The following is a 24,773-nucleotide window of genomic DNA, read 5'->3' as shown; positions in this document are numbered from 1 at the left end:
ATATCTTCACTCCAATTAGAAACCATCATTTTGTTTTGGTTCGGTGATCTTATCATAACTTTGGCAATAATATTCAAGTGATTCTCCTCCAATTTGATTTTCAAGATACAATCACTCCTATAATTATCGATTTTTTCCCATAATTAAATTTAATACTAATTACTAAACTATAGGTTCAACTCTAAATATTTTTAATTTTTATATTCCGTAAAAGCGAAAAGTTAAAATAGAATTGGAAATAAAAAATGAATCAACTTTACACACAAAACCAAGTATTATTTTTCATTTTGTTGGAGCTTTGTAATTTAAAATTAAATTAAGTAGTCGTGTAAGTTCATGATAATCGAGCATGTCTGGAAAACCCTCTTCGTTTTGGTTGAATGAGTATGAAATGAAGTATGCATGATGGTAGCAAGAGAAATGACAAGTTAGTTAAATTTCTTCAACAACCAATCACCAATCGTCACTTCAATTTTTGTTTCTTTCTTCATCTTCAAAACCTAAACTGTTCCAAGCTTCAAGCTATCGTCAATGGCGGTTTCGGAGGAAGAGTGTTCTTCCGCGAAGCCAGGACCGTCTTCGTATCCCTCCACGAAGCCCTACTATCTCTCCAAGTGCGTTCTCAGAGGCAGTGCCGTTCTTCAGGTTCTTTATGGTCACATCCGTTCACCTTCATCGAACGACGTAGTTTTCGGCAAGGTTCAACCCTCTCTCTCTCTCTCTCCCCGTTACTCCATTTACTTACCTTCAGAATCTTCTGTCTTATTGGCTTCTGATGCTGCAGTGATTTTCTAGAGTTACTGAATTGCAAGCTTTTGTTTGTTTGCGGTGACTCGTTTCAGCTACATTGGTTTAGTTTCCTAATTATAGTCTTAAGCTTTGAATTAGGGTTCATTAAGGTCGGAGGGAATCTGCTAATTGGAACTGAAATGCTAGCTGAAGGAAATGCTGAATTGCACCTTATTTATTGATTTATTTGGTGTTTAACTGAAGCATAACACTTAATGATTATAATGGAAATGGAAATTGGGAAAGGAATGGACCTGAATTAGGCACAAATACTTTAATTAAGCTGAAGTATGTATTTTGTTGTTAATGTTTCAGGAGACATCAATAGAATTGGTGGTCATTGGTGAGGATGGGATTGTACAATCAGTGTGTGATCAACCAGTTTTTGGCATTATCAAAGATCTTGCAATATTGCCATGGAATGCCAAATTCCAAATGCGGGATCCGCAGGTATTAATCGCTTCATCTGTAGTGAGCTCAAGCTGATTGTGGTCTTTTATTGTTTTTCCCCTCCTTTTCCTGGGTTTCCTTTTGGCCAAAGTAGAACCTTAGTTGGTGCTTGTTTTCTTCTTGGTCTGTAGATGTGGGGTAAAGATCTTTTGATTGCTTTATCCGATTCTGGGAAGCTTTCATTCCTCACATTTTGCAATGAAATGCACAGGTGAACCCTCTCTTTATCTCTACTAAATTTCCTTGTATGTCTATTATTGATAATTGAGATTCCAGTTTGGTTCATTAATGCAATTTTATGCATCATTGTAGATTTTTCCCTGTAACACATGTTCATCTATCTAGTCCTGGAAACACAAGGGATCTCCCTGGAAGATTGCTAGCAGTTGATTCTAGGTGATGTTTTCTCTGGTATATATATATATATATATATATATATATATATATATATTCTGCTGTCTTATTTATTCCATATAGGTTTCTCTGACTAACTCTTAGTGATATCTGTTATTAATAGAATGGATATATAATTTTCTACTTATCTGGAATCTGGATAATATTGTGCTTTCAAAATATAATGCACCATGTTAAAATGGACAAATGTGAAGTGTGTAAACTATTGTGAGTATTTCCAATTCTCATGTTTGTCTTTTTTCAGTGGTTGTTTTGTTGCTGCCAGTGCATATGAAGATCGGTTGGCTCTATTTTCTGTGTCAGGGATTGGCAATGATATTGTTGATGAGGTCTGGAACTGCTTTGCCATTATGTATTTTAGATAGGCTTCATATTGGGGTGTGTTGGTAAAAGGTTGTGTGTCTTTTGATTTATGGGTTATACGATAGAAACATGTAGGGCAAGTTGGAGGGATTTGTTATCCTGGTCTCTTCTTTACACCTTCTCTCTCTCTCTCTCTCTCTCTCTCTCTCTCTCTCTCTCTCTCTCTCTCTCTCTCATTTTCGAATGCTCTCATACTTGAAGCAATATATATTACTATAATTTTATGATTTTCCTAGTTAGCTTATTCTTGATAAATTATTGTTTTATTTGGAGAAATGTACTCACATGGTCTCATTTGCTCAACTCCAGAGGATAATGTATCCTACTGAAAGTGAAGGGACTGCAAGTATTTCTACAAGTAATTACAGAAGCACTTTAAGTGGTACTATTTGGAGCATGTGCTTTATTTCACAAGATTCCAAGCAATCAAACAAGGAGCATAATCCTATACTAGCTGTTGTTCTAAATAGGTATGATTGTTTGTAAGTCTTATTATAAAAATGATTATTTTTGAAATCAGCTTGTCTTTCTTTTGGCTTTGTTTGTAATGATTAGCTACTTAGTACATTTTTTTGGCCTGGCAGGAGGGGAAAACCTCAAAATGATTTGATACTGTTGGAATGGAATATTAAAGCACGTACAATCTCTGTCATTTCTCAGTTTGTTGAAGCTGAAGCTGGGTTTCTAGCACTTAACATTGTTGAAGTTCCTAACTCTCATGGACTTGCATTTCTATTCAGAGAAGGTGATGCTCTTTTGATGGATTTAAGAGACGCTTGCAACCCATGTTGCGTCTATAGGACTAACTTAAACTTTTTACCCAATGCCATGGAGGAGCAGACTTATATTGAGGACTGTTGTAAATTACAAGATGTTGACGATGAACGCTTTAATGTTGCTGCCTGTGCTTTGTTGGAGCTGAGTGATTATGATCCTATGTGCATAGACAATGACAGTGCTAGTACTAATCCAAGTTTCAAGTATGTATGCTCATGGAGTTGGGAACCTGAAAATAATAAAGATCCCAGGATGATCTTGTCTGTAAATACTGGAGAATTTTTTATGATTGAAATTCTTTTTGAATCTGATGGCCTTAAAGTTAGTATCTCTGAGTGTCTTTATAAAGGTATGCCTTGTAAAGCACTTTTGTGGGTTAAAGGTGGATATATAGCTGCCTTTATAGAAATGGGAGATGGCATGGTTCTGAAATTGGAAGATGGAAGGCTATGCTATACAAACCCTATTCAAAATATTACACCAATACTGGACATGGCAGTTGTGGATTATCATGATGAGAAACATGATCAAGTGTTTGCCTGCAGTGGTGAGGCACCTGAGGGGTCGTTAAGGATAATTCGGAGTGGTATCAGTGTAGACAAGCTAATTAGGACTGCTCCCATATATCAGGGGGTCTATGGCGCTTGGACTGTTCGAATGAAAATTACTGATTCATATCATTCTTTTCTAGTGCTATCATTTGTTGAGCAGACAAGAATATTGTCAGTTGGATTAAGTTTTACAGACGTGACTGATTCAGTTGGTTTCCAACCTAATGTATGTACCTTGGCATGTGGCCTTTTTAGTGATGGTCTGCTTGTCCAGATCCACAAATCTACTGTTAGGCTTTGTTTGCCTACCAAGGGTGCTCATGCTGAAGGTGTATCCATGTCCTCTCCTATTTGCACATCTTGGTCTCCAGATAACATGACCATCAATTTGGGGGCAGTTGGGCACAATTTCATAGTTGTGTCCACCTCTAACCCATGCTTTTTGTTTATTCTAGGGGTAAGGTTGCTATCAGCTTATCATTATGAAATTTATGAAATGCATCATTTAGGACTGCAGAATGAATTGTCATGCATTTCCATCCCTAGACAAAAAACTGAGCAGAAACAACCAAATTCATCTTCTGCAAATAAAAGAAGTACTTCTTCCCTTGTTAGTGGAGTTGACATCAATAAAACCTTTGTTATTGGCACACACAAGCCATCTGTTGAAATTTTGTCTTGTGGTCCTGATGGAGTTACGATGGTTGCTTGTGGGACAATTTCATTAACAAATACAATGGGGACTACCTTAAGTGGCTGTGTACCTGAAGCTGTGCAGCTTGTATTTGTTGATAAGTATTATGTTCTTGCTGGATTGAGGAATGGAATGCTTCTTCGCTTTGAGTGGCCAACAAGATCATCTTCAATACCATTGACCGTGGATAATGCTGATTTATGTTCCACAAATTTGGTGAATTCTGTGGCCAATGCTTTTGACAAGAGAAATGACCTGCCTTCCGTGCTTCAGTTGATTGCCATTCGTCGTATTGGTGTTACTCCAGTTTTCTTGGTGCCCTTGGATGACTCGCTTGATGCTGATATAATTGTTCTATGTGAGAGACCTTGGTTGTTGCATAGCGCAAGACACAGCCTTTCCTATACTTCTATTTCATTTCAGCCATCCACACATGTTACTCCTGTTTGCTCCATTGAGTTTCCTAAAGGAATACTATTTGTTGCAGAAAACAGTTTACATCTTGTAAGGAAATCATTCTCCAGTAGTGCTTGATTTTTGTATTTCTATATTACTTTATTCTTTGGTTTCTCTTTATTTATTGTTTACTGAAAGGCGTCTTTACATTAGAGATTTCAATGCACAGAGAAGTACTAAGATATAAGCATGTGTTATGATTACTGTGAAATAGTTTAATTTGTCTGAAGCTGGATTTAAGTTGCTGGCTAAAAATGCAAGCTAATAAAAAATGTTTTTCATGGTGTCTACTACTTGTTCTTGTTTGTTATTTCATTTACATGATTTAGGAAATAACTACTATCTTATCATTCCTTATTCATGGTGGGTTCTTTGTTTGTAAATTGCTATTTTTAACTTGTACTTAATTCATCATGTGATGCTTTAGGTGGAGATGGTGCACAGTAAGAGAATTAATGCACAGAAGTTTCATTTAGAAGGCACTCTACGCAAGATCCTGTATCACAATGAAAGCAGGATGTTGCTTGTGTTGAGGACTGGACTGAATTATGGTACATGCTCGTCTGACATATGTTTTGTGGATCCCACAAGTGGGTCAGTGCATTCATCTTTTAGACTCGAACCTGGAGAAACAGGAAAATCCATGGAATTAGTAAGGGTTGGAAGTGAGCAGGCTCTTGTAGTTGGAACTAGTCTGTCTTCTGGTCCGGCCATAATGCCCAGTGGGGAAGCTGAGAGGTATGCCATTTAGTTCTCCTCTTTTCTATTTTCCTTCTAAGTTGTATCAGTTGACAGTGTTTCTGCCTCGAACTATGAAATTGCTTGTGAACTGTCCTTCTTGAATTACATCTAGCTTTTATGGGTTGAACGAACCAAGCTGTCGGTGAGCTTTTTGCAAGTTTCTTTTCATGGTGGCATGGTGTGTACCCACCTCAACTTGCTTATAATGCGACTTACACAACTTTGGGTCTCACAAGTGTGCATAATGCAATATCTTTAGTAAAGTAAAATTTCAGAAATAAGCATTGCGTAGTAGTAACCAGTAACCACCATCAACTGCACATGCTTTTCCCAATGAATATGGGACCTAATATTTATAACCTAAAACTTTTCTTTTCCATTGTTGAAGTCTGGTATTATACATTTGCTTCGAGGTATCTATTCTTCTTAATATGCATTTTTGTTTCCTGATTGATCCAAACTGAAGGGCACTTCAATTTTTGCAACATTGTATGTGGCATGTCTGGCTTGTTTAACAAACTATCATCTATTAGAATTTTGTAAAATAACGATAAGGTGTACTCAAAGTTAAGAGTATCCCAAACTGCATTTAAACAATAACTATTGAATCTATAAAAACATGTAGGAAGCTGTTTGGCCTCTGTGATGTTAAACATCACAAGTCAACCGGTTTACTCATGCACCAACAATCATAATTTTGAGCTGATCTTTTGCCTAATGGGGTATTCTCTTCTGTATCCTTGTCTATGGTTAGCTATGATTATTTCGGAATACAGCCATCAAAACTCAATTCTGTCACCTCTTTAAATAGTATTGCATAGTCATTACTTTTTAACTAACTTTTTCTGCAATGAAGATATTCAAATGATCTGAATTCTCTCTAGCAATATATTGTTCTACTATGTATATGCTAGCAAGCATTTTCAGTGTATAGAATCCGACCTTAGCGGAATCGAGATAGTATGTTCATACCATTGTCAAATAATTATAATTTTTGGAAATGTATACATGTCAGATTGGTTACTGTATTTTTATTGTATGGCAGTGCTAGGGGTCGCCTTCTTGTTCTTTGCCTTGATCATGTGCAAAATTCAGATAGTGGTTCAATGACATTATGTTCAAAGGCAGGATCGTCATCTCTACGAACTTCACCATTTCATGAAATTGTTACATATGCTCCCGAACAGTTATCGGGCAGCAGTCTTGGCAGCAGCCCCGATGATAATAGTTCCGATGGGATCAAACTAGATGAAAATGAAGTATGGCAGTTCCGGTTTGCTTATGGCAATACATGGCAGGGAATGGTGCTTGCAATCTGTCCTTATCTTGATCGTTACTTCCTGGCATCAGCTGGCAATACTGTAATTCATGAAACTTGCCCGTTTTGTGCATTTATTCTGTCACTTCCACACTGCCACCCCATCCTTTCTCAAGATTTTCTTTTCATTCAGTTGTATCTATGTTCTCATTAAGATATTTTCTTGAATGCAGTTTTATGTTTGTGGTTTCCCAAATGACAATCCCCAAAGAGTGAGAAAGTTTGCGCAGGGAAGGACACGTTTCTTGGTAACATCATTGACTGTACATTTCACTAGAATCGCTGTTGGTGATTGTCGTGATGGTGTCCTTTTCTATTCCTACCATGAGGTGAGTGGTACTGTGGTCTCTATTGTGGACCCCCATCCTTCCCCCAACAACTTTCCCTTCTTTTTTTTCTTAAAAGAAAAAGAAAAAATAAAAGATAAATGGAAATAAGAACTCAATTTTGAGGTTTACTTTAAATTGGATCTTCTTGGTAGAAAGGCAGAGATATTAGAGAGCATTTTCTGCATTAATATTGTTTTAGGTTTTCTGCTTTAGTTATGGATGCTTACACATTATTTTTGTATCCTATGTTTGGTATAGTAGGATAAAAATCCACTTATCTTGATATGTTTTGAGGAGGTTGGTAAAGTGATAAAGTAAGACTTTAATCATCCTTGAATTAAGATAGTAGGGCTCACAACTAATAAAAGTTACAAATTCAAAGGTGATTAAAGCTTTACTTTTCGACTTTACCAAACCTCCACATTTTAGATGATCTTTTTCCCTCTTCATTAGCAGAACTGTTTCACTTTTTTGAACTGTTTCACTTATAAATTCTAATTTAGGATACAAAAAAATTGGAGCAACTTTACTCTGACCCATCGCTGAGGTTAGTTGCTGATTGCATTCTTATGGATGCTGAAACGGCTGTCGTTTCGGATCGTAAAGGAAGCATTGCTGTTTTATGTTCAGATCATTTGGAAGGTTAGCCTTCTGTTAAATCAGCTTCTCCTTAACGATTTTCTAATCTAGGGTTTACCATTGTATTTGGCATCTTATCTTCTCAGTGTCCAAGAACTATTTCCAGTGTGTTTGGAAAGTTTTTTAATGTGAGAAAAGAATTCTATTTCATTAAGAAAAGAATTTATTTCTATTTGAAACTTAATTCCATGATTTGGAATGACTTTGATATATTAGTAAAATTGAATTCAATTCTTTGGTTTGGAATGTCTTATAAATGAGTTGAATTCTCTTCTTTACAATTTTACCCTTGCATTGAACATTAACTTATAAATAGGGATAATTTTTTACATTTCAAATGTTAACTATGATTGTTGTGAGAATTGATTTGGAAATCAGACCACTTTTGATAAACATGAGAATTGGAATTCCAAAATGAATTAAAATCATTCTTTTTTTTTTTCCAAAGCATGAGAAAGAATTCCATTCTTGAGTGATTCTAATTCTAGCTAGAAACTAAAATATACATGAATGTACATTTGGTTGTGTTAGAACCCAACAGAAGAACATCAAATCAATTTCATCAAGATATGCCTGTCTATATTATAAAGTGTGATATTCTTAGTTACTTGTGAATTATTCAATTTGATTTGCAAATATCGAGAAAGACCTTGTTTACCAAATATGGAGGCTTTGCTAATTATCCTTTTCTTTCAACTTGATTATCACCAACCTTTTTAATTCAAGGTTATGAAAAGTGGACTAATCATTGAACCAGTGAATTTTGAGGTTCAAAAGTTTGACAGGAGTTCAACTGGATATAATAAAATAATATAAAATAAAAATAATTTTTTGAATTTTTTAATCAATTTTTTGAACCAGTTAACCATAAAGGCCACCATTATTTGAACTGTTTCACTGGTTTTCTTGCAGCCTGTTTTTAGGCTACAGCCTGCCTGGTCAGATTCTCAGAACAGTTCCTTTTATAATGCGGCTGGATTGTGCATTCATGTGGCATATTTTTCATATTACAATGGTGTTTAACATTTTTACCATAGCCTATTTTCATGCTATTAGCATGCATCAAGCTATTTGCTTATTGATTTTTTTTTTCCCTCCTGAAACAATATTCTAATTTATAACCATATTTTGCTACTGTTTTTTGTCTCAGATAATGCAAGTCCAGAATGCAATTTGTCACTAAATTGTGCTTATTTCATGGGTGAAATAGCCATGAGCATTCAGAAGGTAGATCCTTTAAATGCTATCAGCTTCTGTTGAAATTTGATTCAAAAGCAGAATTGTAGAATGCAGATCTACTATGGCGTAATAAATATATGATAAAACATGTTGAATTAGTGAAGCTCCGTTCTGTAACTTATTGTTGTTGATGTAATGTTTCTAGCACTTGTTTTATTAAGTTTTGTTTTGAAATTTATTTTATAATGCAGGGTTCATATTCATACCGTCTTCCAGCTGACGATGCTCTGCAAGGAGCCAATTGGCCCAAGACAAACATTGATTCACTACAAAATACAATTATTGCTAGTACTCTGTTAGGAAGCATCATGATCTTCATCCCTTTATCAAGGTAATCATTAATTATGGCAGCACCCCTAAATAATTTTCAAGGGTTCCCAAATTGATTTAGTGGATCAAGTTATGCAGCCCAAGACGTTCCATTCAAATTGGTATCTAGTTGACTCACATCAAAAAGTTGTGTTGGATAAAATGGGACAGTTGTTGTTACTTAAAATATATATACAGGAGTTTTATAAGGTTTTTTACTATAAGATCATATGACAAGGAGTTTACAAAATCAATTAGTTGTACAGGAGTTCTATAAGATTTTTTGTTTTGGAAACATTTTTTGTATATATATTTTTGTAGATATATGTGCTACTGTTTCGAGAGGACATTTTTTTTTCATAAGTTGTATAGGAGGTGGCATGTTTCGAATGTGAATACTCCTGAAAATGTGGCTCAGATTGAAGATAAACAAATTTAGAAAAGTTCAAAAAAAGAATGTAGCTTTTTGGAAGGTTAGGACCGGGATAAAGGCATAAAGGTGATTGAGGTATGGTAAAGAGGTTAGGTAAGAACTCTGCATTTGGGAAGTGTTGGTTTGTGGATTGACTGGTTTCTGGGGCTCTATTCTAACCTTTTTTCCTCCTTTCTTTTCAATCTGAATTTTGTGTATATTTAGTCTTCATGATAATTGCATATTTCTTTAAGTAAGCTACTACTATTATTTGTTGATGTCACGGCCCCTTGATGGCAATTTGTAAGATCTGCCAATAAAGGCTTTCCAATATGTGGTGGATTACAACCTGAAAAAGATGAATTTTATCTTCTGTATAGGGAAGAATATGAGCTCTTAGAAGCAGTGCAAACAAGACTTGCTGTACATCATTTGACTGCACCTATTCTTGGGAACGATCATAATGAGTTTCGCAGCCGTGAAAATCCAGTAAGAACCAGAAATTGAATTTAGTTAAAGCTGGCATGCTTTCAATTATTGTATGTGATACATTAAGAATATAGAATGAGTTTTGCTCCTCTATCTTCATTTTGTTAGGCCGGAACACCCAAAATACTTGATGGTGATATGTTGACTCAGTTTCTGGAGTTGACAAGCATGCAACAACAGATCATTTTATCATCCGACCCACCGGAAATGGTAAAATCAAGTTTGAAGTCACTCCTACCTCCACATGTTCCTATTAATCAGGTTGTTCAACTTCTTGAACGAGTTCATTATGCGCTGAACTAAACATAAATACACCTTTCTAGCCCGGTCCTCTTTTCCCCTAACAACGGTAAATGAAAAGCGGGACAATCCATATCTAGTCATAATCATTGTTGGCCGTAAATTGTTACTTCCCTTGCAATGTGGTGTTTGATATGGTGTTTGATATGGAACATGACATGAGACAGTACCAACATGTGAAGAGGAGCTATTAACTCGTGGCTGCAAGATCCCACAATTAGCGGTGTAGTTAACAATCAATCACAGGGTAAGCTTGGTCGCAGAATCACGGCCTCCATCTAATGCTGTTGTTGAGTTTGGGTCGAAGCTGCTCAGGCATGACAGTTGGGCCAAGATTTCAGTCTTCTTAAATGGTTAGTCTCTTGTATCTGTTGTAGTTTCAGAAACTTATACAGTAGAAAAAGGACACGACACAATAAAATTGTACAATAGCGAGATTAGTATGTCCAGCATTTTTTTTTTCTCTTGGGAAAGAAGGGTGGTGGTGGCAGCGGCGACAGTGTTTGCCGGGTGGGGGTTGTCTTAAATTACAATATTGTACATTAATAATTTAGAAAGAAAAGAGTTCATTTTCGTGTGAATTTTTGGCTCCTTACATATTCTCTCAAGTGAAGTATCATTTGTTCTCACTTGGGTAAAATGATTGCGCTATTCAGCAGAACATTGATGTTTATAGACTTGATTAAGAGGAACATCCTTAGAAAATTTTCTGCATAATTCTACGAGTAAATTATTATTTCTATCCATGAAAGATGATGAAAATGCTGATATTTCTACCCATAGAAGATGGAAATTGAAGTTATACTCATGAATGATGGCTTCTATGTGTCGAAACAACCTCATGGTTGGTTTGGCGTTGACACCATTACTAACTCTTCCTATGTGGCATGTTTATGGCATTACGTGGTTTTGGGGGGTTATCATGCGTGGCATTGTGAGCTGTGTAACCATTATAAAAAAATTCTAAATTCAAAATTTTTTAAATTTTGAAATTTTTACAGAAATTCATCGGTAGTCTACGAATATATGTGAAGATTTTTTAAAGCTATGGTTGGTATTTGGGGTGAATTTCTGGGAAAAATCTCAAAATTTAGAAAATTTTTGGGTTTAGAGTTTTTTATAACCGTTACACAGCTCACAATGCCACACATGATGACCTCTTAAGTCACATAATGCCTTAACATAGAAAGGGTTATTAACAAAGTCAACAGTAGACTAATAATGGGTAGTTCCGAAATGCCACACAAGATGACTTCCTAAGCCACATAATGCCTGAACATGTCCCTATAGAAAGGGTTATTAACAAAGTCAACATTAGACTAATGATGGGTAGTTTCGACACACAGAGATCATTTATGGATATAATTTCAATTTTCGTCTTCTATGAATAGAAATGTTAGTGTATTTATCTTTTATGAATAAAAATAGTAGTTTACTCTAATTCTATCCAATACTTGCAACTTTGTGAGTTTTATCCTGCCGAATTTTATAGAAGGTTTATGAATGTGATGTCTTGTGCTCTACTTTGATTAATGCAAAAATTATGTGGAGAAACTTTCGAATAACAATTCCAAACTTAATTAGGTAGTTCTACCATTTTGAACACTTGTTACTTAGTTTTCAGCATGTGTAGCTGTTTACCTCGGCCATGTCATAAAGCGGGGGCTTAAAGATTGGCAGTGCATCGATCTCTCATCATTGGTCACCGTCTCATAGTCATAGATCCAACACCACTGTGATTGTTTTGCTTGACATTTTTTGTATGCTTCTGGTTCCACTTAGATTTCGTTTACTTCACTTGATCTCTCCATTCACCGAGGTTATGCAAGAAGGTACAAGGAAAAAAAAAAGAACAATTTATATAAAAAGGAAAATCTTAGGGACAGCATTTTTAATAGGAAAAAAAAAAGAAGGAAAATTGCTAACGTTATCTCAGATATAAGATAATACAATATATATTAATTTCTTAACATTTGTGATATAAAAATTCAACAAAATTTTCAATATATTTGCAATGCATTTATTGAATAATTTTAGAAATATAGTTGTGTCGAAATTAAACTAGAATAAATTTAGAAAAATAATAAGGGTCATTTTTAGATAAGTTCATAAGTAATTTCTTTAATTTATGAAAAGTTACAGTATTAATGTTTAGTATAATTTTTTAAACTAATTTGTGACTTTTTAAAAGGTCATTTAAAGTGTTTATAGAAAAGTTGAAAAAAATGTCTTCTCCTATAATAAAAGATTTTTTATCAATTTCTTTTTAAAATAAGTATTTTTATGACTAAAATGTTAAATACAAAATAATTTATTTATAAGTTATTTTTAATTTAAGTTCTTATGTTTTAAGTTTTTTTTTCTAAAAGAGTTTACTTGAGTTGTATATCCAAATTGAGACTAAATATAAAATAATGATCAACCAACATAAATTTTGAATCATTTTAAATTTTAAATATATAATTCTTTGTTTTCTTATACCAAATATAGGGAGACTCGGATATGCAACCTCCTAAATAAGTATGAAAAGATTATGGTATTTGAGTTATAACTCATTGGTTTAAATATATATAATTCTTTTAATGTGCAAATTGTGTATTGATTAATTATTGGTTGATTTTTATTGTTGTTCATCGAATTATTCCTTTCTCTGATTTGAGGAAAGGTAACCTTTTTTTTTTTTTTTTTCAGAAAACAACGAGCATTGAATTCGGATGTTCTTGCCAACTGATAGCAATAAATATAAAAAGCTCACAATATCTATCAATATTGAATTCAAGGGCCGGCAAGTTTGTTGATTGCAATAATGCTACTTTTATTGGGGCTGCTATTCATATCATCTCGTGAATTGACCTAAGGAAAAAACAATATCAGACATCTTACCTTGTGTGATTATGAGATCATATTCCAAATGCATTGTAATTGTTATGGAATTAAAATATCAAACTAACCAATTTGAATTAGTTTAATAGTTACCTTACTAGTCTGATTAAACAAGTGTTGAATTGCTGCATATATATATATAAGGCAAGATTCAAAATCCTAACCCTTATTTTAGCATACTAGTGAACTAACCATTAGATTAACCCAAATTGATTAGTGACTGCTACATAGTATTTACTAGTTTACTAATACTTGGTAAACACTATGATTAATTATTAATTTATCTTGCTGGAATAAAAAAATAGTGATTCTATTAATTAAAAAATGTTAGAAAGCTAATATTTTTATTAAATATTAGGTAATACTTTAAATTAATACTTTATTTTTATAATATTAAAATTTATAGTTTAAAATTTAAGTATAAAAATATTTTTATTTACTAAGTATTAACAAAAATAATAAATTTTAGTCACTTAGCATTGCACTATTAATTATATATGTGAATGTGAAGTAAGCCACATAGTCATGCTCATGGTGACCCATTTCTGCAGGCACTTAGGGAGTTATTTGTCGGTTGATTTCTGTCTATATATATATATATATATATATATTTCCACAAAATAATAAATAATTAACTTCATCATGTACGCAACTATTCATAATTATTGTAAAGGTGTCAGCATTTTGTTTTATTCTGAATGAAACAAGTTTAAATATTGAAGCAGCTACCTGGCTTAATTAACACACACCCACTATACTCAAATAATCCCGGAGTACAGTGATATGATAATTTATTTATTTGTGTGTATTCATTTGCGAATTTTTCTTTATTTACTATTATATAAGATGAAGTGTGTGTTTTTTCTTATTTAAAGTTAAACTCATATTTTATCTTATAGTAATAAAAAATAAAATGATAAGCATTTAAATAGACAGATGAACATATCTAATGAGTTACATCATCTCGAAAAAAATATAATATTTGATTTTTAATAGAAAATAAACTCTCTTACTCTACAGTAATGTATTGCATTACAGCTTTGTCTACGAGCAAGGAAGCTATAAGTAATGCAGCTAGAAATCTCATGGAGAGTTCGTAAGATCCAATCTCCTGGTCCCTGCGGAAAGTAAAAAGAATTTAAAGTTCTTCCTTTCGGGAAGGGAAGATTAGGAAAATCCTATTGCAATTTTCTCCAGACTCCCGGAAAAGCATGAAAAAAAAGGCTCGAATAGTACGATCCCGCCGTCACCCCAGAATGAAAGGAGCGATCTCGTAGTTCTCAGTCCATAAAAAAATAGAAAAGAATAATGTTCATACGACCAATTCTGTTAAATTTAAACGTTAAAAAATAACTAATTATTATCATTAGTAAAATTATTTTTTGCAGGCCATGTGAATATATATATATTTAATACTTTGGGTTGTTGTTATGTGTAGCAGCTTGCATAGACTATGTAAAAGGTTGTTTGAAGATGACAAAATCAACAAAATCATATATACAAGGTGGAAATTTAAATGCAGTCGGCTTTACGTGAAGTTGATAGTTAAAAATCGTTAGATGAAAATTTAGTTAAATCAGTTAAATTATTTAACGATTCTCAGTTATCAATTTCACTTAAAGTCGACTGCAACTGAGTTTTCATCTATATACAATTATATTAGGTTAAAAGTGTTTATAAATTATAAGTTAAAGATTAAAAAGTTTAGTTAGAACTATATATATATATATGTCATGTTGACATGAGTGCAAGTGGTGCACATACATATATAATATGGTTAAATACCTTTCACTATCTGCTTTCATACACATTTCTAATAATAAATTTCTTGCTTCATTTTTTTTCTTCTAGTTTTCTTGGAATATATATAGAAGCCTTGAATCTCTCTGGAAATTAGGGCAAGCTAGTTACTAGACTAATTAATTAGCTAATTGGGCAAACAAAAATGAGAACAAGTTGTGATTTTGGAGGAGGTGGCATAGTTAATGTCCTTAATGCTCACATGTATGGAAATGGATCACAAACATTGGTTCTTGCTCATGGATATGGAACAGATCAAACAGTGTGGCATTTCCTCATTCCTTACCTTGCATTATACTTCAAAGTCTTGGTTTTTGACTTGGCTTTCTCACCAAATGTGAGGCCTCAAGTTTATAATGAAAGCAAGTATGGTTCAAGTTATGATGGATATGCTGCTGACTTGGTGTGCCTTCTTGATGAGCTCAATTTGAATGAGACTATATATTTGGGTCACTCCATGTCTGCCATGATTGGATGCTTGGCTGCAACAAAGAGACCAGAACTCTTTAAGCATCTAATCTTACTCAGTGGTTCTCCAAGGTGATATATGTTAGGTTTATGTCTCTTTTGATTAATTTGTTCAATATTTATTGCATAAACATGCATATATCTATTATTTTTTTTTAATTTAATTTGGTCCATCCACAATTCTCCATGCATATAGTAGTTACTAGCTAGTTAATTAGCAGCATTCTATCCTCTCATTCTTATTTGAATATATTTTGAGGAGTGCTAGCACCAGCAACTTTCGTGATTTGTAGTCATCAATAATGATTTTAATGGTGTAAACTTGATGTGAAATTTCATCCAATAATTCACTTTTTTTTGCTGGTTACATACTGACCAGAATTTAATAAAGTTGTTGACCCTTAAACTTTTCCATATATTTTACTTCTGACATCATCATACCAAACCTTAGGACTTAGGTTTGAGTAGGAATGTCAATAGGGCGGGGGCGGGGCGGCCCCCGAACTAATTCCCATTCCCATCCCGTTCTTCGTCATGGAAGAATAATTGTCCCATTCCCGTTTTCTGCGTTCTCCACGGTCCCTGCGGGTCTCATTCTCCATCTTCCTATGTGTGACATTTATATGAAAATTATAATAAAAAATATAAAAAAAATCAAAAAATAAATTACAAAATATTATTAAAAACACACAAACATATCTTATCTAAAATTATAAGTCCAGAAATATAACATAGCAAATCATAGTCCATAAAATAAAATTTTGAACAATAGAATTAGGATTTTTCAATGAGTGAAATTACTAAAAAAGCTCTATATTAGAAATAAAGTAAGGATTATTAAGTAAGTTAAAAAATTTGGAGAATTATCGGAGATGGAGCGGGGATCCCCGTTCAAGTCCCCGCGCCTGTCTCGAGGAAATGTCGCCCCATCTCTATCCCTACGAAAAAAATTCTCCACCATTAGAGTTCTATTTGAGACAATCCTTGCAAGAATCCCCGTCTCCTAAAAATTTTTGACACCCCTAAATTTGAAACTAAAAATAATGGAAAGTTTTCGCCTATGACACCCACTTTACTGGCATAGCGCTATGACATGTACGAACAATTACTATATTTGTGTTTTATCTTGTAATCAGTAGTGTATTTATTAAATACTCTCCTAAACTACACATTAAAAGATGAAAAGAATCAGCCATATGTAAAAATTTTTAAAGTGTTGTTGGGCGTAGTTAGCCAAGTTAATAGTTATTAGGTAGTTAAAATAAATTTTAGTATTCTGTTTGGTATAAAATAGAAGATAATCGAAACAAAAATGAAACTCTAATTTAATTTGCACAAAAAGTAAAATTAAAATTAATTAATTGAAATGAAGGTATTTTAGGTATAAAATGTTATTAAAATTTCAATTTTTATTTTTAAAATTTTTAGTCCCCTGTGTGCTTACTTTTTAGAGATACTGAAATACTAAAATTTTAAAGACAGAAATAAAAATTTTAATATTAATCTCTGAACCAACAAATATAACACTAAATTTCAGTCACTCAATCTCTATCTCAATATCTCAAAATAAACTCTACCTTAGAATCGAAGCTACTAAGTTGCGGCGTGAGTTGGTTATGTTGGGCATGTAATAGGCCATTTTTTTTTGTATGAATAATGAGAGGGATATTTTTTGAGCCAACATCATTTTTCTCCCTTAATATCTCCAACTAACCATATTTTTTCCAATTATTTATGATATTGGCTTACACACCAGTCGTGAGGGATTAAAAAATTTTTAACTGCAGACAAATCCTATATGTATATTATAATAGAAATTTTTACTATTATAAATATAATCAAATTTCAAATTATTTGACTAATACATTCATTTTAAAGAACATAATTTAAAATGATAAAATATTATTTGAAATTTTTTTATTTTATATTTAAAAAAATATAAAACAATCTTTTATTGTCATCAATATAATCAAGTTTCTTCATTTTAAAAAATAAAATATTTCAATATGAAAAAATAATATCGCAGTCATTATTATATTTATAATTTTTATAACATGTGAATTTGGTATCTTAATTTAAATTTGATTAGAACACTATTTTTTATTTTATTAATTTCTTTTTTTTAAAGTGCATAATTTTTCTCTTTCTATATATACTAATAAATAATCAGTAAAATAAAATTTATCTTTCATATCATTACAAAATCAAAGTAAAGAGTTCTTTCAACTATACATAATTGTCAAAATAAAAGTTAACTTTAATTGAAAAAATATCAATAGATAAACATAGCATTTAGAGTTTTAAACAATTTAAAATTAAAAAAGAACACAAATTCTATTTAAGTTTGATAATTGATATTTAACTTATATATACATCTAATAAAGAGTTATCAACTTAATTATTAGGTTTCAAAAGTTGAATTTAAAAAATTCTAATAAATAAAATTGAAATAATCATATCACTTTCTTGTTATAAATACTAAATATATTTTTAAAAATTTTTTTTATTCTTTTCTAATTATCTCATCTGTAACCTATGTTTAATCCTTCATAAATACTATCTTTTAAAAATCTATTGTAACAGTGATCTCAATTAAAATATTTCTAAGACAACTCATTAGAATAAATTAATTAAATAAACCTACATCAATATGATAAACTTAAATTCTTAACCCATTTTTTTTATTATTCTCAATTTTTTTTATATTTTTGGGTGATATAAGGCAACTTTAACTAATTTCTTAGGCCACAAAAAGAAATTATACTCTAATGTTAAAGAAGAATCATTACTTTGGCCTAATCTACACAACTTAAGCAATTAATGCTCAAGCCTTCTCCACTCCATGCCTAGCTAAACGCAAGCCGTTCATATTTAAGCCACGCTGACAATCATACCATCAAAGGTCAAAAACAACATTTCGAATCTTTTTTCTTGGGTTAACATCGTGTTCGACATGTTAACATCCTCACATGAAAAATTTTTATTTATATAAGAGCCTTTCATATATTTAATTTATTATTTGAAGATTAGATAATTATTGGCAACTAGTGTATTAATAAAGAGATTTGGATCCTCTAAAGTTTGAATTTCACTTTAAAGAGTAAAGTGTGATTTTCTACCCTTGAATAGTTTCTCTTTTATATTTATTCTTGGTCTCACTTATGAAATTAATGGTGAAAAATCACATTTTACTCTCTAAAATAAAATTTAAACTTTAGAGGATTCAATTCCTTAATAAAGTATATTGGCATGTATGAAAATCTTCATATAACAATATAATTTTACCAAATAAATTAAAACTAATGAAATAGTATCCTAAACTTTAGCTATTAGGTAGTAGTTAGTAGATACAGTTAATATATTTTGGAATTTTACAAAGTAATAAATTTATTCTTCATTTAATTAGAGAAACATCAAGAATGATTACCAAAACAATAAAGTTATTTGAATATATTTTTGCGGTAAAAACTTTTAAATATCTATATGCATCTTATTTTTTATTATTATATATAACAAAGTTTTGACAACAAAAAATATAATATTTTAAGAAAAAATTTAAATAAATAATCTTTTATTTTATCTTACATTTGAACTAATATAAACCAACTTTTTTTTCATTTTTATACTAAAAGTATTAGGGTAATTAAGTTTAGATTGACTTTTAAAAAAATTTATTATTTTTTATCTTTTTAAAAAAAATTAATAAATAAAAACTATTTTAAATTTGAATAGAATTTTATTAAAAGAATTTAAATATTAAAAATTTATTTTGCTTTTATTTTTTTAAAACAAGGTATTATTGTCTTTTAAGAAAAGAAAATAATTTATTTTTATTAAAAAAACTTTTTTTTAAATATAGCTAAACATGTTTAAAACTTAGTAAAAATATCTTATTTTATTTTTTATAAAAAATACCTTTTTCACTCAAACAAATAAATCCAAACCAATATTTAACTTCTAACAATAACCATATTTTAATAGACCCAATACATAAATACTTAAAACTACTACAAGGATACACTATTTAACTTATGTTGCATTTTATATTATTATTAGACTCATAAAACAAGCTAAACCTACTAATTGTTTATAGGTACCTGAATGGAGAAGGATACAAAGGAGGGTTTGAGAGATCAGTTTTGGACACAATCTTCAAATCAATAAAGCAAGATTTCCCAAGTTGGGTACACACCTTTGCTCCAACCGCTATTGGTGTAAAGAACCATCCATCTGCTGTTGCTGAGTTTGAAGACAGCCTTCTAAGAATGAAACCAGAAGTGGCACTTAGTGTTGCCAAAACTGTGTTCTTAAGTGACCAAAGATGGGTTCTGCCACATGTTTTTGTTCCTTGCACCATAATCCAATCCAAAAAAGACCCTGTTGTTCCAAAACATGTTGCATTTTACATGAAGAGAAAGCTTGGTAATAATGGTGCTAAGAATAGTGCCAACAAGGTCAAGATTCTCAAAACTCAAGGTCATTTCCCTCAGCTCACTGCTTACCCTTTGTTGTTGAAAGTTCTCAAGGGTGAATTCTTTGTTTGAAATTAGAGCATGACTGCAGCGTGTAGTTTAATGATCAATTGATCATGTTTCTCAACATAACTATTATATATCGGATTATTATTCACATGATAATATCTTTACCTATGAGACGATAAATAAGAATCGTTAGATAAATTAATTAAACTGATTGTTAATATGTATAATACGTGTGAATGTGTCAATATTTAAATTATCATCTCAGATGAATGGCTGCTTGATGTTCATACTCTAGAATCTGAATTTATATCTAGTATCACATATTTATTATTAGACAAAATTTGAGTCGTGGTCTAAATATTGGTGGTGTTGATGAAATATATGTGACATCCCTTAGATGGAGAATAGTAGTATCTCTCTAATGATCCATTTTTATTGTAAGTCATTGTGGGAGAAAATTCTTGATAGATCAATAGCATTTAAATATGTACAAACAATAGATGGCTAGATAGACTAAGTCACAGTCAAATTGGTTAGTTTATCAGTTTATTTAAGTATTGAATGCCCAAATTCTATCTTATGAATACAGTAATAATTGACTATCGATATAAATTAATTTTTAATTTACCAAAATGGGAGATAATTAGCAAAAAAAAAAAAAAAAACAGAACAATTCACAATTGTTGGCTCAACTCCATATGAAAGATGCAAGTCATAAGTTTGCTTTTGGTAATTATATATGTATACTTAGTTGTCTCCTTTAAAGTAAGACAATTAAAAACTAATCATTTTAGGTTATTTTATAAGATCATATATATGAAAGTTGTTCAACATGGATTAATTTCATAATTTTTATTTTATAAATCTCCTTATCTTAAAAGAATTAAATTCTACAAGATTAATAGTTTTTTTAATCTAGTGTTAAAGCTTTTTCACATCCAAATGAGAACTGAACAATCAACACTTAATCAAGAAAAGATAAAATCCCTTTGAGTTTAACCACAGAATGTTCAATTATCTTATCTTCTTATCTCAACAATTTTTATTTTTATTTTTTTTGTCGAGAATTCATTAATCATACATACTATCATAGACTTGTATTTGTATAGGAATAGCACCTTCACCCCAATGCGCACAATAGACTTTATTTTTGGGTCACGATGAGCGCAATAGACTTTAGTGTTTTTTTTTTTTTTGGGTACTTCATTTTGGTACTTCACTAAAGTCTAAACTGATAAGAAAAATTGAAAGCAAAATGTTTTTGGGCCGTTTACCATAACCCAAAGACTAATGGGCTACTATTTGTAGCTTTTCTACAAAGAAGTTTGAAATCAGACACAAAAACTTATTGGGCCTACCCATCACTATCAAAAATTCATACACAAAAAAAGCACCAGAAAATTTGAAACTCCATGACCAAAAAGTGTGGGACTACTTTTAATTATAGTTAAAAATTCCTAAGCACTATAATTCGATGCCCAAAGAAAACAAAAAAACATTACTATAATTCACCTATTGTTATTTGAGGAGTTTGTAATTGGAAAGTGAATCTATCTTCTCCCATATTTCTTACGGGCCTGCTACACATACAAGCATACAAGCAACCAAGTTGGCCCAGCCCAAACACGAATCACGCGCATGAAAGAGAGATAAGATGCCGCGTCCAACTCACGCGCTCAGCATTCGAACGGTTACGTATGGGAGACTCTTCCACTTCTTCCACTTCTTCCATTTCTCAAGGCACTTTCAAAACAACGAAACCCTCTCAATTTCGAGCGAAAATCAACTTTCAAAATATAGAAATCGTAGTTCGAAAACTGCATCAAAACACCATCAACCTCTCTGTGAAGAATCTGAAGAAAAAACAAACCAAGAATACTCAACGTAAGTCCATTAAAATACTGTATATTTTACTTTTGTTCTTCGTCGTTCTGCTAGGGTTTACTATTACTCTTGCTTCTTTGTTATACGTCGTTCTTCTAAGTTATACGTCGTTCTTCTAAGTTCTACGTCGTTCTACATTGTTATTCTAAGTTCTCCTGCTATTTTTGTTGATTTTTGGGGGTTTATTCCGTAGATTCGGGGGTGTAAAATGCTTAACCTTGTAATGTGGCTTTATATTGAAGCATGGCTGAGTGATATCTGTCTGATATCTATATGGATGTATCTGAATAATATCTATGGGTGTATCTCACTGTAATCAATGGGTGTATCTTGTTTGACATTGTTGGGTGTATCTGAATAATATCTATGGGTGTATCTCACTGTTATGAATGGGTGTATCTTGCGAATATATGGCTGTATCTGACTCATATATATGGGTGTATCTTACTGTTATCAATGGGTGTATCTTAATTGTTATCAATGGGTGTATCTGAGTCATATATATATGGGTGTATATTACTGATATCTTTGGGTGTATTTTTAGTTTCAGAGAAAATGGCAGCAAGAAACCAAACCAAAGACCTGAAATGTGCCACACATCTCCTGAATGATAAATTCAGAAACATGACTGAAGAGAAGAAGGCCATTGTCAGGGATCTTGGATTCGGTGGGTTGATGCACATCCCACCACTGAGGGTGGATCACCAACTCTTAAGAGAGCTGGCAAAAAATTTCAAACTTGGGGAGAACAAACTGAGGACAGGATATGGTTCTTTCCATATAACCCAAAAAAAAATAGGTGATGCGCTTGGCATCAATGCAACAGGTAATTAGCTCAAAATTATAGATGTATATTAAGTTGTTGCTTGGGTGTATATTAACCTGATGCTTGGGTGTATTTGAACCGACTTTGATGCTTTGTTGTCTTTCTTTTTGTAGGAGATCTATTTCCTGAAAAAGTTGACTATAAAAAACTTTCTGATGAAGACAAAATAATTTATAGAAGATTCCAGGGTAAGACCCTCAAAAGTCTTACCGATGAAATGATGGAAATTGGCGTTGGCAACGAAGAGGAACGCCTGATGTTTAAGAGGATATTCATCCTCTACATACAGATGGCGTTCCTTTTGCCAACGACGATAAACAAAATATCGCTCGTGCACCTGGTCCCGATTTTTGAGATGGAGGGCATAGAGGAGAGAAACTGGGGGGGGGGGCATGTTTTGACCTTCATGATCAGGGGCATAACAGACTACCAGGAGAAGAAGAAGAAGGCAATCAATGGCTGCCTCTTCGCCCTGATGATAATCTACTTTCACCTTTCAAAAAAGAAAGGCAAGAACAGGGTAGAAAGACCACCAAAGCCATGGATTGCCAACTGGACTAAGGAGCAGTTGGTGAAAAGAATGAATGAAGAAAGAGAGGAAATTTTGGTGAGTAATCATAATAAGTTGATGTACTTTATTTACCCGAATGGTACTAACTAAAATATCTCATGTTTCAGGGGATTCTGAATTTGGCAGAGACAAAAGAAAAAATGAGAAAAAAAGAAAAAAAACAAAAAGAACAAGAAATAAAAAAAACAAAAAAAGGAAGGCGAGCTCAACATCGTCTTCGGAGACAGAAACTACCGAGAGTGACACTTCTACCTCTGAGTCTGAGGCTCAAGAAGACTCGGAGGATTCGGGAATTAAACACCCCGGCAAAAAGGGGAAAAAGTAAGTACCATACTTGGGTGTAATTTCTTTATTGGGTTTGGGTGTATTTTGTTTGTCCACGTTGGGTGTATGTAGTTTATTAAGCAGGGTGTGTTTCGTTTGCTGCGTCGGGTGTATATTTTATACTCAGTTGGGTGTGTATCGTGAATTGAATTGGGTGTATTTTTAGTATGTTCTAAATGATGATTGTTTGCTTGCAGAATGGACTCAAGAAAAAGAAAGCAGAGGGAAGAGGAGTCAGATTCTGATTCAGAATCTGAATCTGAACCAAGTGACGAGTAATGTCCTGAAATTATTACTCCTTTCTTTTGGCTTCGTTATAAAGATTTCGTGTATTAACTGAAGCGTCTGTTATTGACTTATAGGAGCGAAGAATCATCTCCTGTGGAGAAGGAGAAGAAAAAGAAAGAAACAAAAACAACTCCAAAAGAGTAAGCACTTCTTTGGATAAAATTCTGTGATAAAATTAATTTTTTATTTCTGATTGTTACTGTTTTTTTTTCCACCCAGAACACCACAAAAAAGGAAAAAAGTAGTTGTGGAGGATTCACATCCTGAAGAAGATCAATACTTTTACGGGTACAGTACCTCGTAAGCTATCCTACGGTCTATCATCGTAATTATTTTTGTTAACGTCTTATTTTATGAATGTAGTGAGACATATGAAATATCGAGTGACGAACTCGATGAATTGCTAGGGGAAAACGTTCAAAAATCTACTGCAGAGGGGTATGTCTTGTTGTGCTGTGTATTTGAGATTTTGGTGTCTTTTGTTTGCTAATAATTGTATCTTGTTTCACAGAGACAACCAGGCTGACCTGCGATCGACAGAAGGTCGCTATGTGTCCTCTGAAACGTAAGAAGCTTTATTATTTAATAAATTCTTGTTATCGTGATTTGGATGTATTCTGTGAAACAATATGGGTGTATTCTGTGCATCAAGTTGGGTGTATCTTGTTCACTAAGTTGGATGTATATTTGTTTTGAATAACATGAAATCTGTTTAGACTACCGGCTGTCAACTTGGGAAGTGATGATACTTCCTCTCAAAGACGCACAGAACAGAGTAGTGTAAACCAGCCGTCTCAGAGCATGTAATTTCTCTTTCAAATAACCGTTACTTTTCTTCTTCTAATAACTTCTACTTCTAATTCTGTATATATTTTTTTTAGAAAAAAAAGCCCTTTATTATTTTATTCAAGAAAAAAAAGGCAGCAAAAAAAAGCAAAAACTGCAACTATGTAAGTTCTCAAAAAACAAAGTCCGTCT

General features: G+C 32.5%; 2 protein-coding genes across 2 annotated transcripts; both read left to right on the top strand.

The window, feature by feature from the left end:
- The first annotated feature begins 102 nt into the window (after positions 1–102).
- On the top strand, positions 103–10,851 carry LOC112695899 (DNA damage-binding protein 1). Its single transcript, XM_025748431.3, has 15 exons — positions 103–699; positions 1,105–1,239; positions 1,371–1,450; positions 1,552–1,635; positions 1,898–1,982; positions 2,326–2,486; positions 2,601–4,542; positions 4,922–5,232; positions 6,281–6,596; positions 6,727–6,882; positions 7,386–7,524; positions 8,672–8,748; positions 8,952–9,091; positions 9,862–9,970; positions 10,079–10,851. The coding sequence occupies exons 1-15, from the start codon at positions 532–534 to the stop codon at positions 10,271–10,273; spliced, it is 4,098 nt and encodes a 1,365-aa protein (XP_025604216.1). The 5' UTR covers positions 103–531; the 3' UTR covers positions 10,274–10,851.
- Positions 10,852–14,950: 4,099 nt separating this feature from the next.
- On the top strand, positions 14,951–20,058 carry LOC112698083 (strigolactone esterase D14). The gene is made up of 2 exons (XM_025751493.2): positions 14,951–15,493; positions 19,515–20,058. Exons 1-2 carry the CDS (start codon positions 15,099–15,101, stop codon positions 19,963–19,965), a joined length of 846 nt encoding a protein of 281 aa, XP_025607278.1. The 5' UTR covers positions 14,951–15,098; the 3' UTR covers positions 19,966–20,058.
- The last annotated feature ends 4,715 nt before the right edge of the window (positions 20,059–24,773 follow it).

This window comes from Arachis hypogaea, chromosome 6 (genome assembly GCF_003086295.3).
Source record: "Arachis hypogaea cultivar Tifrunner chromosome 6, arahy.Tifrunner.gnm2.J5K5, whole genome shotgun sequence".
In the NCBI taxonomy this organism is placed as follows: Eukaryota; Viridiplantae; Streptophyta; class Magnoliopsida; order Fabales; family Fabaceae; genus Arachis; species Arachis hypogaea.
This window is presented reverse-complemented; position numbering and strand designations above follow the sequence as displayed.